The sequence below is a fragment of the Eleutherodactylus coqui genome, chromosome 1, assembly GCF_035609145.1.
Source record: "Eleutherodactylus coqui strain aEleCoq1 chromosome 1, aEleCoq1.hap1, whole genome shotgun sequence".
NCBI classification, from domain to species: domain Eukaryota; kingdom Metazoa; phylum Chordata; class Amphibia; order Anura; family Eleutherodactylidae; genus Eleutherodactylus; species Eleutherodactylus coqui.
The window spans coordinates 1,471,586-1,496,329 of NC_089837.1; the positions used below are offsets into that span (position 1 = coordinate 1,471,586).

At 50.1% G+C, this 24,744-nt stretch overlaps 2 protein-coding genes across 2 annotated transcripts in view; one reads left to right on the forward strand and one right to left on the reverse strand.

The window, feature by feature from the left end:
* The window catches only part of LOC136617737 (zinc finger protein 84-like), a 133,177-nt gene extending 120,695 nt beyond the window's left edge, over positions 1–12,482 (reverse strand). The window contains exons 1-2 of the mRNA XM_066594280.1: positions 12,357–12,482; positions 11,368–11,459 (exon numbers count right to left, since the gene is read on the reverse strand). Of these exons, the coding sequence (XP_066450377.1) occupies positions 11,368–11,459; positions 12,357–12,429 (165 nt within the window). The 5' untranslated portion in view covers positions 12,430–12,482. The remainder of the gene's footprint in view (positions 1–11,367; positions 11,460–12,356) is intronic.
* Positions 1–24,744, forward strand: part of LOC136617429 (zinc finger protein 300-like) — a 1,148,901-nt gene that overhangs the window by 528,718 nt on the left and 595,439 nt on the right. The window lies entirely within an intron of this gene.

Here is a 24,744-nt window from a genome sequence, read left to right on the forward strand (position 1 = left end):
GTATTCCAGATGAGGTCTGACTAAGGAAGAGTAGAGGGGGTAATGACCTCACGTGATCTAGACTCTATGCTTCTCTTACACCCCAGAACTGGACCCAGTATTCCAGATGAGGTCTGACTAAGGAAGAGTAGAGGGGATAATGACCTCCTGTGGTCTAGACTCTTGTGCTTTCCCCACACGCTCTACACAATGATGACACACCCAAGTCATGAGCTACCCATCGCTCTGAGGAGGTACTGTGTGGTATAGGGTCTTCTGTTTGAATTGCCCCAGAGTTCAACACTGCTACGGCCTGGTTTGTACTGGACTGCATGGTATGCGCCTGTTACAATCCAGACCAAACTGGTCAATGTACCCATGTCCTCCTCACTGCGAGACAGACTGTTTCAGGGACTGCAGATGACTGCATACAGGGACCAGAGGTAGGTGGCCTGGAGTTTATATTGCTTTGCATAAACCTCTTCTCAATTAGAGGCGTGGCTTGTAGAATAAAATAAATAAAAATGCCAACGCCGAACCCACAGCTAAGAGATTGACAATAAAGTAATAGTACATATATGCATGTGATGCTGTGGAGGAAGCCAGAAGCCTGGAGCTGGTTCTGCTGTTACCTGTGACTATGCAATGCTGAGTACTGCAGGTTTAGATTTGGTTCTTCTTATTTTCTATGTTATTTCCCTATCCCTCAAAGGGTTAACTAGTGGCCGAGGTACGAGGTCAGGTTCGTCCTTGTCAGGACGGTTAGTCTGCTGGTTAGGCAGGTCCCCCGTTTTAGTATGTTAGGGAGAGTTTGTTCCCTTTTATGCAGTTGTTTTTATTGTTTTGTACTGTTTGGTGTTTTCAGGTTCATCAGACTGAGTAGAGTCCCTAGGAGGTGCGGCTTGGTAGGGCCCCAGTAATAGGCCTATACTTTCTCCAGTCCCTATTAGGTAACACAAGAGAGGTTTAGTACTGTGTTAGCCAGTGGAGCAGAACGTGACTGTATATAATATGTGTCTTCAGATCTCGTCCATCAGCCTGATGAAGGTTCACAAGCTCGCTATGACATCATGTCTTTTCGTTAGCCCTTACAAGGTCTCACATCCACAAGATCCCTTTGTTTCTCTTGCTGAGACCAGTCCCATCTTACTCCGGTCCCGGACGGAGAATCTCACTCCCATGTGATGGTTTTATGATGAGACTTAACTGTCACTTTACCCCGATTCCAGATCCAGACTTAAAGTTGTGTTTTCAGGTGGCTGGGTTCCTCAGAAGGACATACAGTATTGGGAAAAGGTTGGGAACAGAGATTTGATGGATCCCACCAGATCCAGTTACAGACTGTTACTTCAGTCTAATGAAAAGGAAAGATAATTGGGTCCACGCCAACCGCTGTATGCGAGTCTGCATCCGAGAGAGAGTCGAATACCTGCTAGACTGTGCATGTCCTATAGGTTATGGTTATAGTGCCATGGGTGAGAAGAAGAGGTTAGAGAATAATTGGGGCATTATGTGTCTATGTTTGTGTGTACCCCTCGTTACCTCATTAGAAAGGTAGTCAGATCCTGTTAAAGCGCTGACTGACTGACTCACTCACTGACTCACTCGCCAAAAGTTCTCCAACTTCCCAATGTCGTAGAAACATAAAATTTGGCACAAGCATAGATTATCTCCAAAATAGGAAGATTAATTGGGTCCCAACTCGATTATTCAATTCTATGCGCAAAAGAATTGGCGTCGAAATTTAACGTACATAATCTAAATCTCTCACTTCCCAGTGTCATAGAAACATGAAATTTGGCACGAGCATTGATTATGTCATAAATAGGAAAAGCTAATGGGTCCCAACTCGATTATTCAATTCTATGCGCAAAAGAATTAGCGTCCAAATTTTACGTGCGGAATCTAATTCTCTCACTTCCTGATGTCATTTTATATAAAGGAAACGCCGCATGGTTGCCTCCACGTGGTGTTTCCTGGGTAACACAGAGAACTATGCAAAATGGTGAACATATGTTTTTCCTCAGTATCTCTAAAGTAACCACGACTTCATAAGATTTTCCGTGTGAACACCAGATAAACACCAGTACCAAATTAACTCGGGCGAAGCCGGGTATATCAGCTAGTCTATATATATATATATATAAAGCTGAAAGCCCTCACTGACTCACTGACTGACTGACTCACTGACTGACTGACTCGCCAAAAGTTCTCCAACTTCCCAATGTCGTAGAAACATGAAATTTGGCGCAAGCATAGATTATCTCCAAAATAGGAAAAGTAATTGGGTCCCAACTCGATTATTCAATTCTAGCGCAAAAGAATTGGCGTTGAAATTTTACATAATCTAAATCACTCACTTCCCAATGTCATAGAAACAGGAAATTTGGCACGGGCATTGATTATGTCATAAATAGGAAAAGCTAATGGGTCCCAAGTAACTCGATTATTCAATTCTAGCGCAAAAGAATTGGCGTCGAAATTTTACGTGCAGAATGTAATTTTCTCACTTTCCGGTGTCATAGAAACGGGAAATTTGGCACGAGCATTGATTATGTCATAAATAGGAAAAGCTAATGGGTCCCAACTCCATTATTCAATTCTATGCGCAAAAGAGTTAGCGTCCAAATTTTATGTACGTAATCTAATTCTCTCACTTCCTGATGTCATTTTATATAAAGGAAACGTCGCATGGTTACCTCCACGTGGTGTTTCCTGGGTAACGCAGAGAACTATGCAAAATGGTGAACATATGTTTTTCCTCAGTATCTCTAAAGTAACCACGACTTCATAAGATTTTCCATGTGAACACCAGATAAACACCAGTACCAAATTAACTCGGGCGAAGCCGGGTATATCAGCTAGTATATATATATATATGTTGTATGTATTCATATGTATGTGTATATATTTTCCACAAATGGTTCCACATGGCTCTGTGACCCCTGGGTAGTTCTCCTGAACTGGGGATCATCGTGCCATCTCGTTTGTGCAGGAAGAAGTGTCCCTATAGACCTTATCCCTCCTGGACAGGATGTGTGTGTGCGGACCTGAATAATGTAGTGCCTCTGTTTCCAAATCACACCCCCTAGGGGGACTACAATGGGCTACCTGATAAAATGGTATCCAATGTGAGATAAATGGTAGACAATGGGGGTCCGGGTTATACCCTGCCTTGTAGATGACACATTGTTTGGAGCCCCGGATCACACATAGTAGTCCTGCTAAATGTCCTGTTCCCACATAATGGTCAGTCATACATGGTGAGCTCTGGGTGTGCACTGTCCAGGGGAGCTGAGGACAATAGTAAGCCTCATGGGATGTTTATAGACATGGCCTACTAGATGATTACGGTAGTAGTCCTGCTAAATGTCATGGTACCACATAATGGTCAGTCATACATGGTGAGCTCTGGGTGCGCACTGTCCAGGGGAGCTGAGGACAATAGTAAGCCTCATGGGATGTTTATGGACATGGCCTACTAGATGATTATGGTAGTAGTCATGCTAAATGTCATGGTACCACATAATGGTCAGTCATACATGGTGAGCTGTGGGTGCGCACTGTCCAGGGGAGCTGAGGACAACAGTAAGCCTCATGTAAGGTTTATGGACATGGCCTACTAGACCCCCACACTGCTGAGTAATAGTGCAGTAATAGCTGGGAGCACCACTAGTGGGGGGGGGGGGGGGGGGGGGACTGGCTATAACTAGTGGTAGGGTAATAAATGGTATATCATGTGACATGGCAGGAGCCCTTAATGCTGCCTTATAGACCCTCCACACTGCTGAGTAATAGTGCAGTAATAGCTGGGAGCATCACTAGTGGGGGGGGGGGGGGCTATAACTAGTGGTAGGGTCATAAATGATATATCATGTGACATGGCAGGATCCCTTAATGCTGCCTTATAGACCGTCCACACTGCGGAGTAATAGTGCAGTAATAGCTGGGAGCATCACTAGTGGGGGGGGACTGGCTATAACTAGTGGTAGGGTAATAAATGATATATCATGTGACATGGCAGGAGCCCTTAATGCTACCTTATAGACCCCCACACTGCTGAGTAATAGTGCAGTAATAGCTGGGAGCATCACTAGTGGGGGGGGGGGGGGGCTATAACTAGTGGTAGGGTAATAAATGGTATATCATGTGACATGGCAGGAGCCCTTAATGCTGCCTTATAGACCCCCACACTGCTGAGTAATAGTGCAGTAATAGCTGGGAGCATCACTAGTGGGGGGGGGGGGGGGACTGGCTATAACTAGTGGTAGGGTAATAAATGGTATATCATGTGACATGGCAGGAGCCCTTAATGCTGCCTTATAGACCCTCCACACTGCTGAGTAATAGTGCAGTAATAGCTGGGAGCATCACTAGTGGGGGGGGGGGGGGGGGGGGGGACTGGCTATAACTAGTGGTAGGGTAATAAATGGTATATCATGTGACATGGCAGGAGCCCTTAATGCTGCCTTATAGGCCGTCCACACTGCTGAGTAATAGTGCAGTAATAGCTGGGAGCATCACTAGTGGGGAGGGGGGGGACTGGCTATAACTAGTGGTAGGGTAATAAATGGTATATCATGTGACATGGCAGGAGCCCTTAATGCTGCCTTATAGACCCTCCACACTGCTGAGTAATAGTGCAGTAATAGCTGGGAGCATCACTAGTGGGGGGGGGGGGGGGGGGGACTGGCTATAACTAGTGGTAGGGTAATAAATGATATATCAAGTGACATGGCAGGAGCCCTTAATGCCACCTTATAGACCCTCCACACTGCTGAGTAATAGTGCAGTAATAGCTGGGAGCATCACTAGTGGGGGGGACTGGCTATAACTAGTGGCAGGGTAATAAATGATATATCATGGGAGCATCACTAGTGGGGGGGGACTGGCTATAACTAGTGGCAGGGTAATAAATGATATATCATGTGATATGGCAGGAGCCCTTAATGCTGCCTTATAGACCGTCCACACTGCGGAGTAATAGTGCAGTAATAGATGGGAGCATCACTAGTGGGGGGGGGGGGGGTCTGGGGACTGGCTATAACTAGTGGTAGGGTCATAAATGATATATCATGGGAGCATCACTAGTGGGGGGGACTGGCTATAACTAGTGGTAGGGTAATAAATGATATATCATGGGAGCATCACTAGTGGGGGGGGGGACTAGCTATAACTAGTGGCAGGGTAATAAATGATATATCATGTGATATGGCAGGAGCCCTTAATGCTGCCTTATAGACCCCAACACTGCTGAGTAATAGTGCAGTAATAGCTGGGAGCATCACTAGTGGGGGGGGGGGGGGGGGGGGGGGACTGGCTATAACTAGTGGTAGGGTAATAAATGGTATATCATGTGACATGGCAGGAGCCCTTAATGCTGCCTTATAGACCCCAACACTGCTGAGTAATAGTGCAGTAATAGCTGGGAGCATCACTAGTGGGGGGGGGGGGGGGGGACTGGCTATAACTAGTGGTAGGGTAATAAATGGTATATCATGTGACATGGCAGGAGCCCTTAATGCTACCTTATAGACCGTCCACACTGCGGAGTAACAGTGCAGTAATAGCTGGGAGCATCACTAGTGGGGGGGGACTGGCTATAACTAGTGGCAGGGTAATAAATGATATATCATGTGACATGGCAGGAGCCCTTAATGCTGCCTTATAGACCCCCACACTGCTGAGTAATAGTGCAGTAATAGCTGGGAGCATCACTAGTGGGGGGGGACTGGCTATAACTAGTGGTAGGGTAATAAATGGTATATCATGTGACATGGCAGGAGCCCTTAATGCTGCCTTATAGACCCTCACACTGCTGAGTAATAGTGCAGTAATAGCTGGGAGCATCACTAGTGGGGGGGGGGGGGGCTGGCTATAACTAGTGGTGGGGTAATAAATGGTATATCATGTGATATGGCAGGAGCCCTTAATGCTGCCTTATAGACCCTCACACTGCTGAGTAATAGTGCAGTAATAGCTGGGAGCATCACTAGTGGGGGGGGGGGGTGGCTATAACTAGTGGTAGGGTAATAAATGGTATATCATGTGACATGGCCGGAGCCCTTAATGCTACCTTATAGACCCCCACACTGCTGAGTAATAGTGCAGTAATAGCTGGGAGCATCACTAGTGGGGGGGGGGGGGGACTGGCTATAACTAGTGGTAGGGTAATAAATGGTATATCATGTGACATGGCAGGAGCCCTTAATGCTACCTTATAGACCGTCCACACTGCGGAGTAACAGTGCAGTAATAGCTGGGAGCATCACTAGTGGGGGGGGACTGGCTATAACTAGTGGCAGGGTAATAAATGATATATCATGTGACATGGCAGGAGCCCTTAATGCTGCCTTATAGACCCCCACACTGCTGAGTAATAGTGCAGTAATAGCTGGGAGCATCACTAGTGGGGGGGGACTGGCTATAACTAGTGGTAGGGTAATAAATGGTATATCATGTGACATGGCAGGAGCCCTTAATGCTGCCTTATAGACCCTCACACTGCTGAGTAATGGTGCAGTAATAGCTGGGAGCATCACTAGTGGGGGGGGGGGGGGGGCTGGCTATAACTAGTGGTGGGGTAATAAATGGTATATCATGTGATATGGCAGGAGCCCTTAATGCTGCCTTATAGACCCTCACACTGCTGAGTAATAGTGCAGTAATAGCTGGGAGCATCACTAGTGGGGGGGGGGGGGTGGCTATAACTAGTGGTAGGGTAATAAATGGTATATCATGTGACATGGCCGGAGCCCTTAATGCTACCTTATAGACCCCCACACTGCTGAGTAATAGTGCAGTAATAGCTGGGAGCATCACTAGTGGGGGGGACTGGCTATAACTAGTGGTAGGGTAATAAATGGTATATCATGTGACATGGCAGGAGTCCTTAATGCTGCCTTATAGACCGTCCACACTGCTGAGTAATAGTGCAGTAATAGCTGGGAGCATCACTAGTGGGGGGGGGGGGGGGGACTGGCTATAACTAGTGGTAGGGTAATAAATGGTATATCATGTGACATGGCAGGAGCCCTTAATGCTGCCTTATAGACCCTCACACTGCTGAGTAATAGTGCAGTAATAGCTGGGAGCATCACTAGTGGGGGGGGGGGGGGGGTTGGCTATAACTAGTGGTAGGGTAATAAATGATATATCATGTGACATGGCAGGAGCCCTTAATGCTGCCTTATAGACCCTCCACACTGCTGAGTAATAGTGCAGTAATAGCTGGGAGCATCACTAGTGGGGGGGGGGGGGGGGGGACTGGCTATAACTAGTGGTAGGGTAATAAATGGTATATCATGTGACATGGCAGGAGCCCTTAATGCTGCCTTATAGACCCTCACACTGCTGAGTAATAGTGCAGTAATAGCTGGGAGCATCACTAGTGGGGGGGGGGGGGGGGTTGGCTATAACTAGTGGTAGGGTAATAAATGATATATCATGTGACATGGCAGGAGCCCTTAATGCTGCCTTATAGACCCTCCACACTGCTGAGTAATAGTGCAGTAATAGCTGGGAGCATCACTAGTGGGGGGGGCTGGCTATAACTAGCGGCTGGGTAATAAATGGTATATCATGTGACATGGCAGGAGCCCGTAATGCTGCCCTATAGACCTTAGACATGTTACTGGGGGATGTACAAGGTACTTAGGATGCTGCTCTACAGAGCAGAGCTACCATTGATGGTATTGGATCACAGATGTACGAAGTCTTGTGGTATTTGTTATTTCCTCCTGACAGTCTGACTTCCCGGTCCGTAGTTCCCTGTATTCTTGGTTTTTTTCTTATTCTTCTGCATACTTTGTAGTATAGGGGTAAACTTGCATATTCCTTAGCTGTGGCATTCAGTGCAGACCTGATCTAGTATTTGTACAATAATTGGCTCACGGTCCGTTAATACACGGATTTGTAGTTTATGTTTGTTGTGTAGGTGAAATCCAACTCAGATACGACTAGACGGTGGTGTCAGGCTTCATCATCTATCCCAGCATGCAGCAGACATGACTCCTCCGCTCTCAGACCCAGGGGTAGTATAGGGGCCTTTGGGCTGAGCTGGGACCACCCTATGTGGGTGTAATGAGAGGACCATGGATGGCTCCTAGGGACCTCCATCTCCCTGGTTAGGACAGGCAACACATTCCCTAGTGGTTAGCTCAAGTGTTTGGGATGAGGGAAGAGATCATGTCATTGATGGTATGGGGGAGGGGCTGGGTAGATGAATCGGACGCAAAATGTCTTGAAGAATAAAAAGAGACCTCGGTGATTAGAACATTGAAAAGGGTCTAAGTTGAATGTCTTGGGTCACTGCACCTGTTCTCCTGTCTCTCTCTAAGGCCTCCTTCCCACGAGCGTGACGGGCTCCGCCGCGTAATATTCCGCTGCGAAGCCCGTCACGGCGCCCCCCAGAGCCCCTATACTTACCTGCGGGAGATAGCGTGAAATCGCTTCCCCGCCCACCGCCGCCGCGTCACCGCCCGTCACCGCCGCCGCGTCACTGGCCGTGTCACGTGCACGGCCGGCCGTGTCACGTGACGCGGCCGAGCGCGTCATATGACGTCATATGACGCGCGGCGGTGGGCGGGAAAGCGTTTTTTCACGCTATCTCCCGCTGGTTACAGCGGGAGATAGCGTGAATGGACGGCTTCCCTTGACTTCAATGGAAGCCGTCAGTGCGTACAGCCCGTCCTCACCCGCAGAAAATAGAGCATGCTGCGGGTGAGGACGGGAGAAATCGCGGTGCGTAATTCCGCGGTGGAATTACGCATCGTGAGCATTGTGCTATTAGGTTCAATAGAACCTAATAGCTGCGGGCAACGCAGCGGATTTTCGCCGCGAATTACGCGGCGGAAATCCGTTCGTGGGAAGGAGGCCTAAACAACTTACTGTTTATACTTACTGTACTTGTGTTCTAAGAAGTTAATCACATATGATTCTTTTGCGCTTGTGTGGTTTTTGCCTTTTATTTTAAATTCCTTATTTTGCATATTCATATTATGTTTGTTTCATCGACCAATGGTAATAAATGAATTCTAATACATTTGAAATATTATAATCAAAGCATGTACCCCTATAAAAACTGCTGCCTGTCAATCAATAAACATAACTTTGGATCGCACCCATGATTGGGTGGTTGGATGTTATTCTCTCGAGCTTGGCTTATCCTAATCCAGAAGCATATTGTATAGCAAATAGTTTTGTTTGCACTAACAAGAAGGTAGAGGGTGAGCATGGGTGTATATACTGTAAACCTACTGCAAGCCCGGGCATTGGGAAGGCATCAGCGCCCTCACAGTATAAGAGTCCGCAGGGAGGTGGTAGGACGTGTTACCACTGCGGTGAGCAGAATCCATCCTGACCAGCTACATGTGTGGTGTATGGAGCAGGGCAACTATCCCTCTCTCACCCGATATACCCAGTGATTTCCACTACTCAAGTAGTTCTGGGGGTCATTGCAACAGACGAAACACAGGCACAACCCACAGTGCTCAGACAAGACTATAAGCTATGGCCACCGATGGACCAAATTACTCTGGTAAAAGGACTACCCGCTTCCTGTGTTAGCCCCATGGGGTTTGCCAGACAATTGCAGACTATACAGATGACGTATGCTACCACTATGGCAGACTTGACTTCCCAATTATCTTATCCATTTCAGCAACTGTAGATTGACTACATACAGCTACCTAAGGTAGGTGCTTGAGAGTTTGTGTTGGCTTGCATAGAACTCTTCTTAGGGTGGCCAGAGGCGTGGCCTGTTAAGAATGCCAATGCCAAGACAACTGCTACAAAACTGATGAATGAAGTAGTCTGCATGGGCCTCAAGTGGCACATCAGAAAAAGCCTTGAGCTTAGCTTTGATGGACCTTACCAGATACAGCTGACTACAGCCAGGTCAGTGAGATGTGAAGGTAAAGACAACTGCATACATGCCAGCCATTGCAAGAAAGTGCTCGCTCCCGAATCAGTGAAATGCTCCGACTCGTCACCGTTGCTTCCGTGCACACAGACCCAATAATGTGTTCAAAAATGATTGGGACGATACGTCTAAGCTAAGCCTCAGGAAAAGCTGAATAATTGTTGGCTGTGTACTCATGCGCCTCCAGCGTCCTCCTCTACGCCCTTGGTGATTCTACTCCTCACTGTGGAGGAGATCAGGTCTTGGTTTAATAAACCTCTTTGTACCCCTGTGTTGTCAGATCTGCCCCAGTAATGGTTGGAGCATGGCTTGGTGACCCCTGCCTGGTTCTGGGGATCATCATGCCGTCTCATCTGTCCATGAAGATCACTGTAATCTGATATCCCTACACAGTGTAGAGGTTACAAATTATGGGACAATGCTGTTGTCAAATGAAACCCCCCTATCGGGATTACAATGGGTTACATGTACAATATGAACAGAACACAGTAGAAGATTGGAGGAGAGGTTGTCTACAGTCCTAGATCACACAGTAGTAGCCATGCCACCTTGTATATACATAGTCTATGGTCATAATCATACCTTGCTAGGCTTACACCCAACACCTCTGTGTTACCGCATGTCTGTCATACAGTGTATCCCTAAATCTCCAAGATAATTGGCCAGCTCAGGGATCAAACCCAGGACCTCCTGTACTTCAGTTGGCAGCTCTCCCTGCTGAGCCATCCAGCCCTTTGGACAGCTCCCCTATATGACCTAAGCCTTGTTTCCAGATCCTGAAATCCAGTCCCTCTTCTAGCTCCGCTCTGTTCCTGATTGGGCCAACTATAAAAGCCTGCCACTGCCACTGCACAAGTGTGTGATTACTACGCCTCACAGCTGTAGTCCAGTTCCACTACCAGCCTGCTCCTCTACAAACTAATTAGGACCTCCTGTTACAGAGCACTGGCATTTCTCCTGAAAACGTTACTCACCTTCTCCCTTGTACTGTGAACTGAGATCCATTGTTGCTGACTCCTGGCTTTCCCCTGACTGCTCTCTTGATCTGCTTGGCTACTAAACCCGCGGCTCCAGCCTAGTGCCTGAAGCTAGTTCCTGGGAATACCAGCTAATTAGAGCATTGGGTGGCGCAGAGTGATAAGGCAGCAGAAATGCAGTCCTAAGCTCTCGCTCACAACCGCAAGGTTGCGAGTGCAATCCCCGCAGGGTTCAGGTACATGGCTCAAGATTTACCCCCTTTTCCGAGATCGGTAAAATGAGCACCTAGCTTGGTGGGCGGGTAACAAATAAATTACCTGAAAGCGTTGGCGCTATACAAATAAGACTTATTTATTTTTTTTATGCCCATTGATTATCACCTAAATTAAGCGATTACTCTAACAGGATCAATAAGCTCCACCCCATATATAAAGAAATATCAGCAAGCTCCACCCACTATATATATTACAGGGCTCAGGGCCATCTACCTGCTGGTTATCCGGGACATCTTCCTCTGGACGGTCCTGAGAATATGGAGGATGGGGACATCTCTCTGGGGGGTTTCTCCTCCCGGCTCCATCTGTGGAGACACACAGTGATGGGAGAATGTAGGTGACCTCATACCTGCCACCTCTTACCTGGTTACCCCGCTCAGGCAAGGCAGCCGCGTACACATCGCTCAGGTCCTATACATACCCCCACTCCTCTTACCTGGTGATCCTGCCTCAGGCATGGCGGCCGCGTACACATCCCTCCACATACTCCCACTTCTCTTACCTGGTGACCCCGCCTCCAGCATGGCGGCCGCGTACACATCCCGCCGGCCCTCTACATCCTCCCACTCCTCTTACCTGGTGACCCCGCCTCCATCATGGCGGCCCCGTACACATCCCTCTACATACTCCCACTCCTCTTACCTGGTGGCCCCGCCTCCAGCATGGCGGCCGCGTACACATCCCGCCGGCCCTCTACATCCTCCCACCCCTCTTACCTGGTGACCCCGCCTCCAGCATGGCGGCCCCGTACACATCCCTCTACATCCTCCCACTCCTCTTACCTGGTGACCCCGCCTCCATCATGGCGGCCCCGTACACATCCCTCTACATACTCCCACTCCTCTTACCTGGTGGCCCCGCCTCCAGCATGGCGGCCGCGTACACATCCCGCCGGCCCTCTACATACTCCCACCCCTCTTACCTGGTGACCCCGCCTCCAGCATGGCGGCCCCGTACACATCCCGCCGTCCCTCTACATACTCCCACCCCTCTTACCTGGTGACCCCGCCTCCAGCATGGCGGCCCCGTACACATCCCTCTACATACTCCCACTCCTCTTACCTGGTGACCCCGCCTCCAGCATGGCGGCCGCGTACACATCCCGCCGGCCCTCTACATCCTCCCACTCCTCTTACCTGGTGACCCCGCCTCCAGCATGGCGGCCCCGTACACATCCCTCTACATACTCCCACTCCTCTTACCTGGTGGCCCCGCCTCCAGCATGGCGGCCCCGTACACATCCCGCCGGCCCTCTACATACTCCCACTCCTCCATGGAGAAATAGACGGCCACATCCTGACACCTTATAGGAACCTGACAACACAATATCCAGTCATCAGCCAGAGCCCCCCGCTAGAATGTCCCCCCACATTCCCCGCAGTCACCTCTCCTGTCAGCAGCTCCGTCATCTTGTTAGTGAGTTCTAGAAGCTTCTGGATCAGGGAGTGAGGATGGATGATGGGAGTCGCTGTCTTCTTCACTGCTGTGTACTCCTGTGGATGGAGGGAGACGCTCAGGGATGGCACTGGCCGCCGCTCGGGGTTTCATGCTGCGCCATCACAAATACAAGAAAGATGGGAGAAAAAACACACTGTTAAAATAAATAAATAAAAAAATCCCGCCCCCAGAAGAAGTTTTTGTTCTCCTGTAGACCCCGTCCTGCAGCTCCATCTCAGGCAGATCTGTAAATGATGAGAGTTGTGGTGATTAGATCAACGGTCACCGGAGACCCTAAAAGTGGTTCCCCCCTTGGCCTATAAGAGGCTCTCGGAGGCCCCTTGTGTGTGGTGACCTCTTCTTCCGCTTGTGTGAATCTTGTTGACCACTAGATGCCTGTACAACACAGAGAAGAGACCCCGTTACCAGAGGGAGGCGCATTATTGGGATGTGAGGAGCTGGATGGTGTATCGATGAATTGTCCCCCACCGGCCGTTGTGACCAGACTGTTAGGGAGTGTTGGGACCAGTGGATGGGGGCACACAAGGTGACCGGGCTCAGGACGCCCCCTACAGACCACCAGTAGAGAGGAGCGTCTGACCAGACTGTTGGGTGGTGTTGGGACTAGTGGATGGGGGCACACAAGGTGACCGGGCTCAGGACGCCCCCTACAGACCACCAGTAGAGAGGATCATCTGACAAGCACCAGCAGCTCCAACTGTTTTGTTGTCCACCATCCAGAGATATGTAGTACCTCAGAGTTGGGGTCCCACAGCACTTCAATAGCTACCTCATGTGGAGTGTATATATGTATATGTCTGTGTATTGGTGTTGTTCTATGAGTATTGACCTTGTCTGGGTCATAGTGAAGTCATGTCTGGTGTCCTCAATAACTAGTCTGTGCGCGACTGTGCAGAATTCAGCCAGACCCACTCCGTTAGCTGTCAGTCATCCCTATCTAGCCCTGGGATTGGGTAGAAGAAGTCCCCTTAGCCCAGGATTGGTTAGTGGGCAGGTACATTAGACAGCTGTGGTTAGAGAGTTGGTGTTCTCAGTCTAGTTTAGCATGGAGCCAAATAAAGTGGGTCTGGAGGCCGGACCCTGGAGGCCAGCCAGGGTGGAGGTATAGTCGTAGAGTCAGCTGTAGGGGAGAGCTGAAGGAGCGCGGAGTGTTGTTCATCCCTGCTTAAGGAGGAATCTAAGCCAGGGCAGACCCCGCAGAATCTGGAAGGAAAGGCGGCCATTTTAACTGTGAGTGTATCTGTTCCCTGTACAATCAGAAGTCGGTCAGTCTACAGGGAGCCTGCAGAGCCTGCCCCATTCCGTCCATTCCTCCACCAATAACCTCCCCACTCTGCGCCAAAGAAGTGGTTGATGGAGTTACTGTTGTGTGGGCTCTATTATATTCCTAAGAGTTAAGTAAACTGTGTGCCTTCGGTTTGCTGAAGCTCTTTGGACTTGTGTCTTTATATCATTTATTATCATGAACCCTAAGGCAGTGGCGTCACATCAGACATTACACTAACTACTAATTGATATACCAAGAAACCCCCTTGAATCCACCTGCTGTGCAAGCCCACCATTTTAGGCCTAGTAGCCACCACTGTGACTAGGTCAGAGTTAGAGAACCAACTTCAGTTACTCTGGCCAACTCCTGCTCGCTGCAAAGGGGGCGCCATCGTTACACCCCTCTGACTGTTGGAACCTTTTCTAGGCACTTGGCTGAAGGACACTTAGTCTCACGGCCCCCATTACGTGTACGGCCTCCAGCCCCCACCTTCGTTTGCAGTGATATCGTGAACTATGAAACCGGACACTACAGAGGGCAACCGGGTTGTCTACAGCAATAAATCTAGGAGTGGATACTGACAACGGTCGTGTTAGTGTCTGGAAACCGTAGGGTGAGCGCCTCAATCCTGCCTCCTGCTGGTGTGATGGTCTGGGGAGCCATCACATACGACAGTCGGTCCCCCCTAGTGGTGGTACGAGGGACAATCACAGCTCAGCGATATTGTTATGTAAGCGGATGTGGATCCACTGTGTCGCCCAACCAGTAGCTGGATCAGACCGGCAGGACAGACAGACGACTCTGGAAACCCATATGCTCACAGCTGAAGACGTGACTGGAATGTGAAGGTGACCAGGGGATCTAGCCCTATGCTGGTAGCAGGTTGTGGAAAGTACCTGCCTATCAACAGCAGAGAATTCGCCCTGACAAGGGCGGCCCTGCATAGGAACCTGGGCGCTGTTTAACCCTGTCAGGACTGACCACCAGAATGCCAGAAACTGGATAACACCAAGCCGTCTGAAGAACCAAAGAGTGAGCAGGCAAGTTCAGGTCTAATCTGGAAGTACCGAGCAAACAGAAGACTAAGCACTGAGTGGAAACAGATGAACAGCAGGAGTGGCTGCGACACGTGCATTCATGAGAGGACTCATACAACAACACTGCAGCACTGTCAGGTCTGAGGCATCTATACAATGGTGAAGAGATGACAAACAATCTGCAGCTGGGTGGGAGAGACAGAACCAATTTAACCATGGATGTGCTGGAGAAAAGCAATCACAGATTCAGAACACGATGCCCACATCTGCCAGACCCAACCACACACCCCTCTTAGACCCCCTCCCCTCCTGCCGGTTCTCTGCAGGAATTCCCGAATGAGCTGTGGGGCATTAATGTTCTCAGAAGGCTCCCATGAACTCTCCTCTGGCCCATAACCCTTCCAATCCACAAGAAATTAGGTCTTATTCCTAACCCTCTTAACATCAAGGATATTTTTAACTTCAAAGGTGTCCTCAGAATGAATTTGAGCGGACACTGGTCTGGATTGCTTAGAGAACCGATTAAGTACCAAGGGTTTGAGCAGAGAGACATGAAAGGTGTTGGGGGTACAGAGGGGGGGGGGGGGGGGGTTGTAACAAACACAATGAATCCTCCCGAGAACCTCAAAAGGACACAAAAAGCATGGAGGGAGCTTATAAGATGGTATCCTCAATCTGATGTGTTTGGAGGTGACACACTTTATCCCCCGGTGCAAACTGTGGGGAGGGACCATGTCTGCGATCAGCGAACCTTGTTTATGGCAGCAACTGATCTCTCAAGATTCACCTTGGTCTACTGCCATATCCTGGCAAAGCTCTCTGCTGCCGCGGCCGCAGCTGGCACCTCCGAAGTGGTGGAGATCGGCAGAGATATCCTGGGTTGTTGCCCCTAGACAATAAAAAAGGGAGAGGTTTTGGTGGAGTCACTGACGTGCTGGTTGTATGGAAACTGAACCCAAGGCAAAATACTCACCCAATCGTCCTGACGGGCGTTAGTAAAGTAGCAAAGATACCTAGTGAGAATTTGATTGACCCGTTCCACCTGCCCATTGGACTGTGGACCAGTTAACAGAGAGTTTGCCAAAACTTAGAGGTAAACTGTACCCCCCTATCCAACACAACGTGCTAGGGAAAGCCATGGAGGCAAAAAATATGTTCGATAAATCTCTCGGGCAGCTGACCGGGGGTAGACAAGCTGGGCAGAGGCACAAAATGAGCCATTTTAGAAAAGCGGTCACTACCACCCAAATGACGGTACACACACTGGACGGAGGCAGATCCGTGATAAAGTCTATCGCAATATCCTGCCATGGAGACTCTGGTATGGGTAGTGGACACAGGGGACCTGAGGGCCTCAACGTTAGGGCTTTATTCTAAGCACATGAGGTACAGGACGACAAACTCATGTCCCTCCCAATGTAGCCGGCGAATGCGTTTGCTGGTCTTCCATAACCTGGAGTGTCCAGCTAACTTGGAGCAATGACCCCGAGCCAAGACCCCTCTTCTCTTTATCTCCAGTACAAAGGTCTTCCCCTGTGGTATATCCCTCACGTGAACAGGATTCACAGTCACCAGTTACGTAGGCTCGATTATGAATTGTGGAGACTCCTCCATGTCGTTATCATCAAAAGCCCTAGACAGTGTGTCAGCTTTAATATTTCTGCTGGCAGTGCAAAAGTACAAAACAAATCGAATCGTGCAAACAATAAAGACCACCAAGCCTGGCGAGGATGGAGCTGTTGAGTGGTCTGGAGGCATGTGAGATTCTTGTGGTCAGTATGAGTCACAATGGGACGAGGGGCTCCCTCCAGCAGATATCGCCAAAATTCCAAGGCCATCTTGATGGCCAACGACTCTCGATCTCCTATCGAGTAATGCTACTCTGCTGCCGAAAAGGCCTTTTGTAAAGAATCTGCACGCTCTGTTGGGACCGGATGCACCTTTTTGCAAGTGAACCGCCCCTGCTCCAGAGGACGAGGCATCAACCTCCAGAAAAAAATGCGTCTCGCCATCTGGTCGGTCCAACACAGAAGCAGAGGAGAAGACTTAAGGGCACGAAAGGCGGACTCTGTCTTCTGAGGCCATTGTTTGGCATCTGCCCCCTTTCGTCTGAGAGCGGAAATAGGAGCTGCCAGGGAAGGGAAATGCGGAATATACTGCCTACAATAATGCAAAGCCTAAGAATCGTTGGCTAGCATGGAGTCCTGAAGGGCAGGGCCAATTCAACGTGGACTGAGACCTTCTCAGGGTCCATTTCAAAACCCTGTTTGGAGAAAATATATCCCAAAAAGGGAAGGGAGTTGCGCTCAAATACACATTTTTAAAATTTAGCAAATAAGCAATTCTCTCTCAAATTGCTGCAGGACCGCGCGCACCTGCCTCCGATGTGATTGTGTATCTGTAGAGAATATGAAGGTCTTCCAAATATACCATGACACATTCATGGAGAAGGTCACGAAAAACGTCATTGACAAAGTCCTGGAAGACTGCTGGGGCGTTGACGAGCCCAAATGGCATTACCAGATATTCATAGCGGCCGTCTCGAGTATTGAGGGCAGTCTTCCACTTGTCCCTCTGGTGAATGCCAATCAGATTCTAGCGCCCCGTAGATGATCGAACAGCACAGAAATCAACGGCAGTGGGCATTTGTTTTTCACCATGATACAACTGAGCCCTCGGGAGTCAATGCAAGGGGGCAACGAGCCATCCTTCTCTACGAAGAAAAACCCGGCCTCGGCTGGGTAGGAGGACTCTCGAATGAACCCTTTGGCCAAGTTATGTTTCACATACTTGGCCACGGCCTGAGCCTCTGGAAGAGACCAGGAATAAACTCTTCCCCAAGGAGGTACGGTACCAGGCATATGCTCAATGGGACAATTGTAGGGGCGATGTGGTGGAAGGCATTCAGCCTCTTGTCAAACACATCTCTGAAACTCTGATAAGCCTCAAGCATTCACATACTAAATGGCTGGAAAAGCCACAATACAAACAGAGCCCCCCCTCTAGTCTCCGCTCATTCTCCCTTCTAGACAACCCAAGTCGGTCCACTTGCATAGGTTCTGAATCACCAGGCTGGAAGGCCGGAGCCGTCAAACACAGCGAAAGGTCTCAATGAATAGGGCTATGATATTTACCAGGGAATCCTCGCTCTCCCAGAGGGGGTTAATCCAAGCCAGAGCCGGACCCGAGAGGTGGGATATAATGAAGGCCACTTTGGTGCGATTGGACGTGAAGAGGCGTGGGAGGAGTTTGAAATGCAGGGTGCACTGATTTATGAAACCCCGACATTACCCTGGGTCTCCCCCATAATGAGGTAGTGCCGCCAATCGCAGATCTGACAGGGCGGTAGCAGTTTGCAATGACGTCAGGGCAGCGGACTTACTGCTGAGACGCGTACTTACATCGTGTAGTAGGCCAGGATCTGATCCTGCCACGGTCTCAACTCCTGAAATTAGTTCCGGAAGCCCAGCGAGATTAGAGCCAGCGGGATCCATGGCTGCAGTCTGTTATGTAAGCGGATGTGGATCCACTGTGTCGCCCAACTAGTAGATGGATCAGGAGACTTTGGAAAAACAGTGCTCACAGCTGAAGACGGGACTTGGAAAGTGAAGGCGACCAGAGCTCTATGCTTGTAGCAGGTGGTGAAAAGTCCCTGCCTATCAACAGCAGAGTATTCACCCTGACAAGGGCGGCCCTGCATAGGAACCTGGGCGCTGTTTAACCCTGTCAGCACTGATCACAAGGAAACCAGAAACTGGATAACACCAAGCCGTCTGAAGAACCAAGGAGTGAGCAGGCAAGTTCAGATCTAATCTGGAAGTACCGAGCAAACAGAAGACTAAGCACTGAGTGGAAACAGATGAACAGCAGGAGCGGCTGCGATACGTGCATTCATGAGAGCACTCCTACACCAACACTGCAGCACTGTCAGGTCCGAGGCCTCCATACAGTGGTGAAGAGATGACAATCTGCAGCTGGGTGGGAGAGACAGAACCAAATTTAACCATGGATGTGCTGGAGAAAAGCAATCACAGATTCAGAGAGCGACGCCCACGTCTGCCAGACCCAACAGATATGTTCAGAGCATCCTGCATCCCTCTCATGGCGGATTCCAGCAGGATGATGCTCGGCCGCACACAAGGGGGTCACAGGAAGCCCCAAGAATATTGTCCCACTTCCGTGGCCAATCACTAGATTTATAACCATAATATAAATCATGTAAGATACCATCTGGGACGCCAACTTCCACACCCCTATGAGTTTACATGATCCAGAGGCTAAGTTACAACGAACGTGGAGCGATATGCTGCAGGATACCAAACACAACCTGTATACCTCCATGCCCCCCGTATCACATCTTGTATCCAAGCTAGAGGCGGTACAACAGGGTACTAGAGCCTCCATGCCCCCCGTATCACATCTTGTATCCAAGCTAGAGGAGGTACAACACTGTTCTAGAGTCTCCATGCCTGCCTGTATCACATCTTGTATCCAAGCTGGAGGCGGTACAACAGGATACTAGAGCCTCCATGCCCGCCCGTATCACATCTTGTATCCAAGCTAGAGGCGGTACAACACTGTTCTAGAGTCTCCATGCCTGCCTGTATCACATCTTGTATCCAAGCTGGAGGCAGTACAACAGGATACTAGAGCCTCCATGCCCGCCCGTATCACATCTTGTATCCAAGCTGGAGGCGGTACAACAGGGTACTAGAGCCCCCATGCCATATCACATCATGTATCTAAGCTAGAGGCGGTACAACAGGGTACTAGAGCCTCCATGCCCGTCCGTATCACATCATGTATCCAAACAAGAGGCGGTACAACAGGGTACTAGAGCCTCCATGCCTGCCCGTATCACATCTTGTATCCAAGCTAGAGACGGTACAACAGGGTACTAGTGCCTCCATGCCCATCCGTATCACATCTTGTATCCAAGCTAGAGGCAGTACAACGGGGTACTAGAGCCCCCATGCTTGCCTGTATCACATCTTGTATCCAAGCTAGAGGTGGGACAACAGGGTACTAGAGCCTCCATGCCCCCCGTATCACATCTTGTATCTAAGCTAGAGGCAGTACAACAGGGTACTAGAGCCTCCATGCCCCCTGTATCACATCTTGTATCCAAGCTAGAGGTGGGACAACAGGGTACTAGAGCCTCCATGCCCACCCATATCACATCTTGTATCCAAGCTAGACGGGGTACAACAGCCTCCATGCCCACCTGTATCACATCTTGTATCCAAGCTAGACGGGGTACAACAGGGTACTAGAGCCTCCATGCCCGCCCGTATCACACCATGTATCCAAGCAAGAGGCAGTACAACGGGGCACTAGAGCCCCCATGCCCGTCTGTGTCACATCTTGTATCCAAGCTAGAGGTGGTACAACAGGGTACTAGAGCCTCCATGCCCGCCTGTCACATCTTGTATCCAAGCTAGAGGCGGTACAACAGGGTACTAGAGCCTCCATGCCCCCTGTATCACATCTTGTATCCAAGCTAGAGGCGGTACAATAGGGTACTAGAGCCTCCATGCCCGCCCGTATCACATCTTGTATCCAAGCTAGAGGAGGTACAATAGGGTACTAGAGCCTCCATGTCCACCAGTATCACATCTTGTATCCAAGCTAGAGGCAGTACAACAAGGTACTAGAGCCTCCATGCCCCCCGTATCACATCTTGTATCCAAGCTAGAGGCAGTACAACAAGGTACTAGAGCCTCCATGCCCCCCGTATCACATCTTGTATCCAAGCTGGGGGCGGTACAACAGGGTACTAGAGCCTCCATGCCCACCTGTATCACATCTTGTATCCAAGCTAGAGGTGGTACAACAGGGTACTAGAGCCTCCATGCCTGTCCATATCACATCTTGTATCCAAGCTAGAGGTGGTACAACAAGGGTACTAGAGCCTCCATGCCTGCCCGTATCACATCTTGTATCCAAGCTAGAGGCGGTACAACAGGGTACTAGAGCCTCCATGTCCCCCAGTATCACATCTTGTATCCAAGCTAGAGGATGTACAACAGGGTAGTAGAGCCTCCATGCCCCCCGTATCACATCTTGTATCCAAGCTAGAGGAGGTACAATAGGGTACTAGAGCCTCCATGTCCCCGTATCACATCTTGTATCCAAGCTAGAGGCGGTACAACAGGGTACTAGAGTCTCCATGCCCCCCGTATCACATCTTGTATCCAAGCTAGAAGAGGTACAACAGGGTACTAGAGCCTCCATGTCCCCGTATCACATCTTGTATCCAAGCTAGAGGCGGTACAACAGGGTACTAGAGCCTCCATGCCCGCCGTATCACATCTTGTATCCAAGCTAGAGGATGTACAACAGGGTACTAGAGCCTCCATGCCCACCCAGATTATATCTTGTATCCAAGCTAGAGGCGGTACAACAGGGTACTAGAGCCTCCATGCCCGCCGTATCACATCTTGTATCCAAGCTAGAGGCAGTACAACAGGGTACTAGAGCCTCCATGCCTGCCTGTATCACATCTTGTATCCAAGCTAGAGGCGGTACAACAGGGTACTAGATCCTCCATGCCCGCCTGTATCCCATCTAGTATCCGAGCTATAGGTAGTACACCAGGGTACTAGAGCCTCCATGCCCGCCTGTCACATCTTGTATCCAAGCTAGAGGCGGTACAACAGGGTACTAGAGCCCCCATGGCCCCTGTATCACATCTTGTATCCAAGCTAGAGGTGGGACAACGGGGTACTAGAGCCTCCATGCCCGCCCGTATCACATCTTGTATCCAAGCTAGAGGCGGTACAACAGGGTACTAGAGCCCCCATGCCCCCTGTATCACATCTTGTATCCAAGCTAGAAGAGGTACAACAGGATACTAGAGCCTCCATGCCCGCCTGTATCACATCTTGTATCCAAGCTAGAGGCGGTACAACAGGGTACTAGATCCTCCATGCCCGCCTGTATCCCATCTAGTATCCGAGCTATAGGTAGTACACCAGGGTACTAGAGCCTCCATGCCCGCCTGTCACATCTTGTATCCAAGCTAGAGGCGGTACAACAGGGTACTAGAGCCCCCATGGCCCCTGTATCACATCTTGTATCCAAGCTAGAGGTGGGACAACGGGGTACTAGAGCCTCCATGCCCGCCCGTATCACATCTTGTATCCAAGCTAGAGGCGGTACAACAGGGTACTAGAGCCCCCATGCCCCCTGTATCACATCTTGTATCCAAGCTAGAGGTGGGACAACGGGGTACTAGAGCCCCCATGCCCCCTGTATCACATCTTGTATCCAAGCTAGAGGTGGGACAACGGGGTACTAGAGCCTCCATGCCCGCCTGTATCACATCTTGTATCCAAGCTAGAGGCGGTACAACAGGGTACTAGAACCTCCATGCCCACCCGTATCACATCTTGTATCCAAGCTAGAGGCAGTACAACAGGGTACTAGAGCCTCCATGCTCGCCTGTATCACATCTAGTATCCAAGCTAGAGGCAGTACAACGGGGCACTAGAGCCCCCATGCCCGTCTGTGTCACATCTTGTATCCAAGCTAGAGGTGGGACAACGGGGTACTAGAGCCCCCATGCCCCCTGTATCACATCTTGTATCCAAGCTAGAGGTGGGACAACGGGGTACTAGAGCCTCCATGCCCGCCTGTATCACATCTTGTATCCAAGCTAGAGGCGGTACAACAGGGTACTAGAGCCTCCATGCCCCCCGTATCACATCTTGTATCCAAGCTAGAGGCGATACAACAGGGTACTAGAGCCTCCATGCCCGCCTGTATCCCATCTAGTATCCGAGCTATAGGTAGTACACCAGGGTACTAGAGCCTCCATGCCCGCCCGTATCACATCTTGTATCCAAGCTGGAGGCGGTACAACAGGGTACTAGAGCCTCCATGCCCGCCCGTATCACATCTTGTATCCAAGCTAGAGGCGGTACAACAGGGTACTAGAGCCCCCATGCCCCCTGTATCACATCTTGTATCCAAGCTAGAAGAGGTACAACAGGATACTAGAGCCTCCATGCCCGCCTGTATCACATCTTGTATCCAAGCTAGAGGCGGTACAACAGGGTACTAGATCCTCCATGCCCGCCTGTATCCCATCTAGTATCCGAGCTATAGGTAGTACACCAGGGTACTAGAGCCTCCATGCCCGCCTGTCACATCTTGTATCCAAGCTAGAGGCGGTACAACAGGGTACTAGAGCCCCCATGCCCCCTGTATCACATCTTGTATCCAAGCTAGAGGTGGGACAACGGGGTACTAGAGCCTCCATGCCCGCCCGTATCACATCTTGTATCCAAGCTAGAGGCGGTACAACAGGGTACTAGAGCCTCCATGCCCGCCTGTATCCCATCTAGTATCCGAGCTATAGGTAGTACACCAGGGTACTAGAGCCTCCATGCCCGCCCGTATCACATCTTGTATCCAAGCTGGAGGCGGTACAACAGGGTACTAGAGCCTCCATGCCCCCTGTATCACATCTTGTATCCAAGCTAGAGGTGGGACAACGGGGTACTAGAGCCTCCATGCCCGCCCGTATCACATCTTGTATCCAAGCTAGAGGTGGTACAACAGGGTACTAGAGCCTCCATGCCCACCCGTATCACATCTTGTATCCAAGCTAGAGGTGGTACAACAGGGTACTAGAGCCTCCATGCCCACCCGTATCACATCTTGTATCCAAGCTAGAGGTGGTACAACAGGGTACTAGAGCCTCCATGCCCACCCGTATCACATCTTGTATCCAAGCTAGAGGCGGTACAACAGGGTACTAGAGCCTCCATGCCTGCCCATATCACATCTTGTATCCAAGCTAGAGGTGGTACAACAGGGTACTAGAGCCTCCATGCCCATCGTATCACATCTTGTATCCAAGCTAGAGGTGGTACAACAGGGTACTAGAGCCTCCATGCCCATCGTATCACATCTTGTATCCAAGCTGGAGGTGGCACAACAGGGTACTAGAGCCTCCATGCCCACCTGTATCACATCTTGTATCCAAGCTGGAGGTGGCACAACAGGGTACTAGAGCCTCTATGCCCCCTGTATCACATCTTGTATCCAAGCTAGAGGTGGTACAACAGGGTACTAGAGCCTCCATGCCTGTCCGTATCACATCTTGTATCCAAGCTAGAGGTGGTACAACAGGGTACTAGAGAGCCACCATGCCTGTCCGTATCACATCTTGTATCCAAGCTAGAGGCGGTACAACAGGGTACTAGAGCCTCCATGCCTGTCCGTATCACATCTTGTATCCAAGCTAGAGGCGGTACAACAGGGTACTAGAGCCCCCATGCCCCCTGTATCACATCTTGTATCCAAGCTAGAGGTGGGACAACGGGGTACTAGAGCCCCCATGCCCCCTGTATCACATCTTGTATCCAAGCTAGAGGTGGGACAACGGGGTACTAGAGCCTCCATGCCCGCCTGTATCACATCTTGTATCCAAGCTAGAGGCGGTACAACAGGGTACTAGAACCTCCATGCCCACCCGTATCACATCTTGTATCCAAGCTAGAGGCAGTACAACAGGGTACTAGAGCCTCCATGCTCGCCTGTATCACATCTAGTATCCAAGCTAGAGGCAGTACAACGGGGCACTAGAGCCCCCATGCCCGTCTGTGTCACATCTTGTATCCAAGCTAGAGGTGGGACAACGGGGTACTAGAGCCCCCATGCCCCCTGTATCACATCTTGTATCCAAGCTAGAGGTGGGACAACGGGGTACTAGAGCCTCCATGCCCGCCTGTATCACATCTTGTATCCAAGCTAGAGGCGGTACAACAGGGTACTAGAGCCTCCATGCCCCCCGTATCACATCTTGTATCCAAGCTAGAG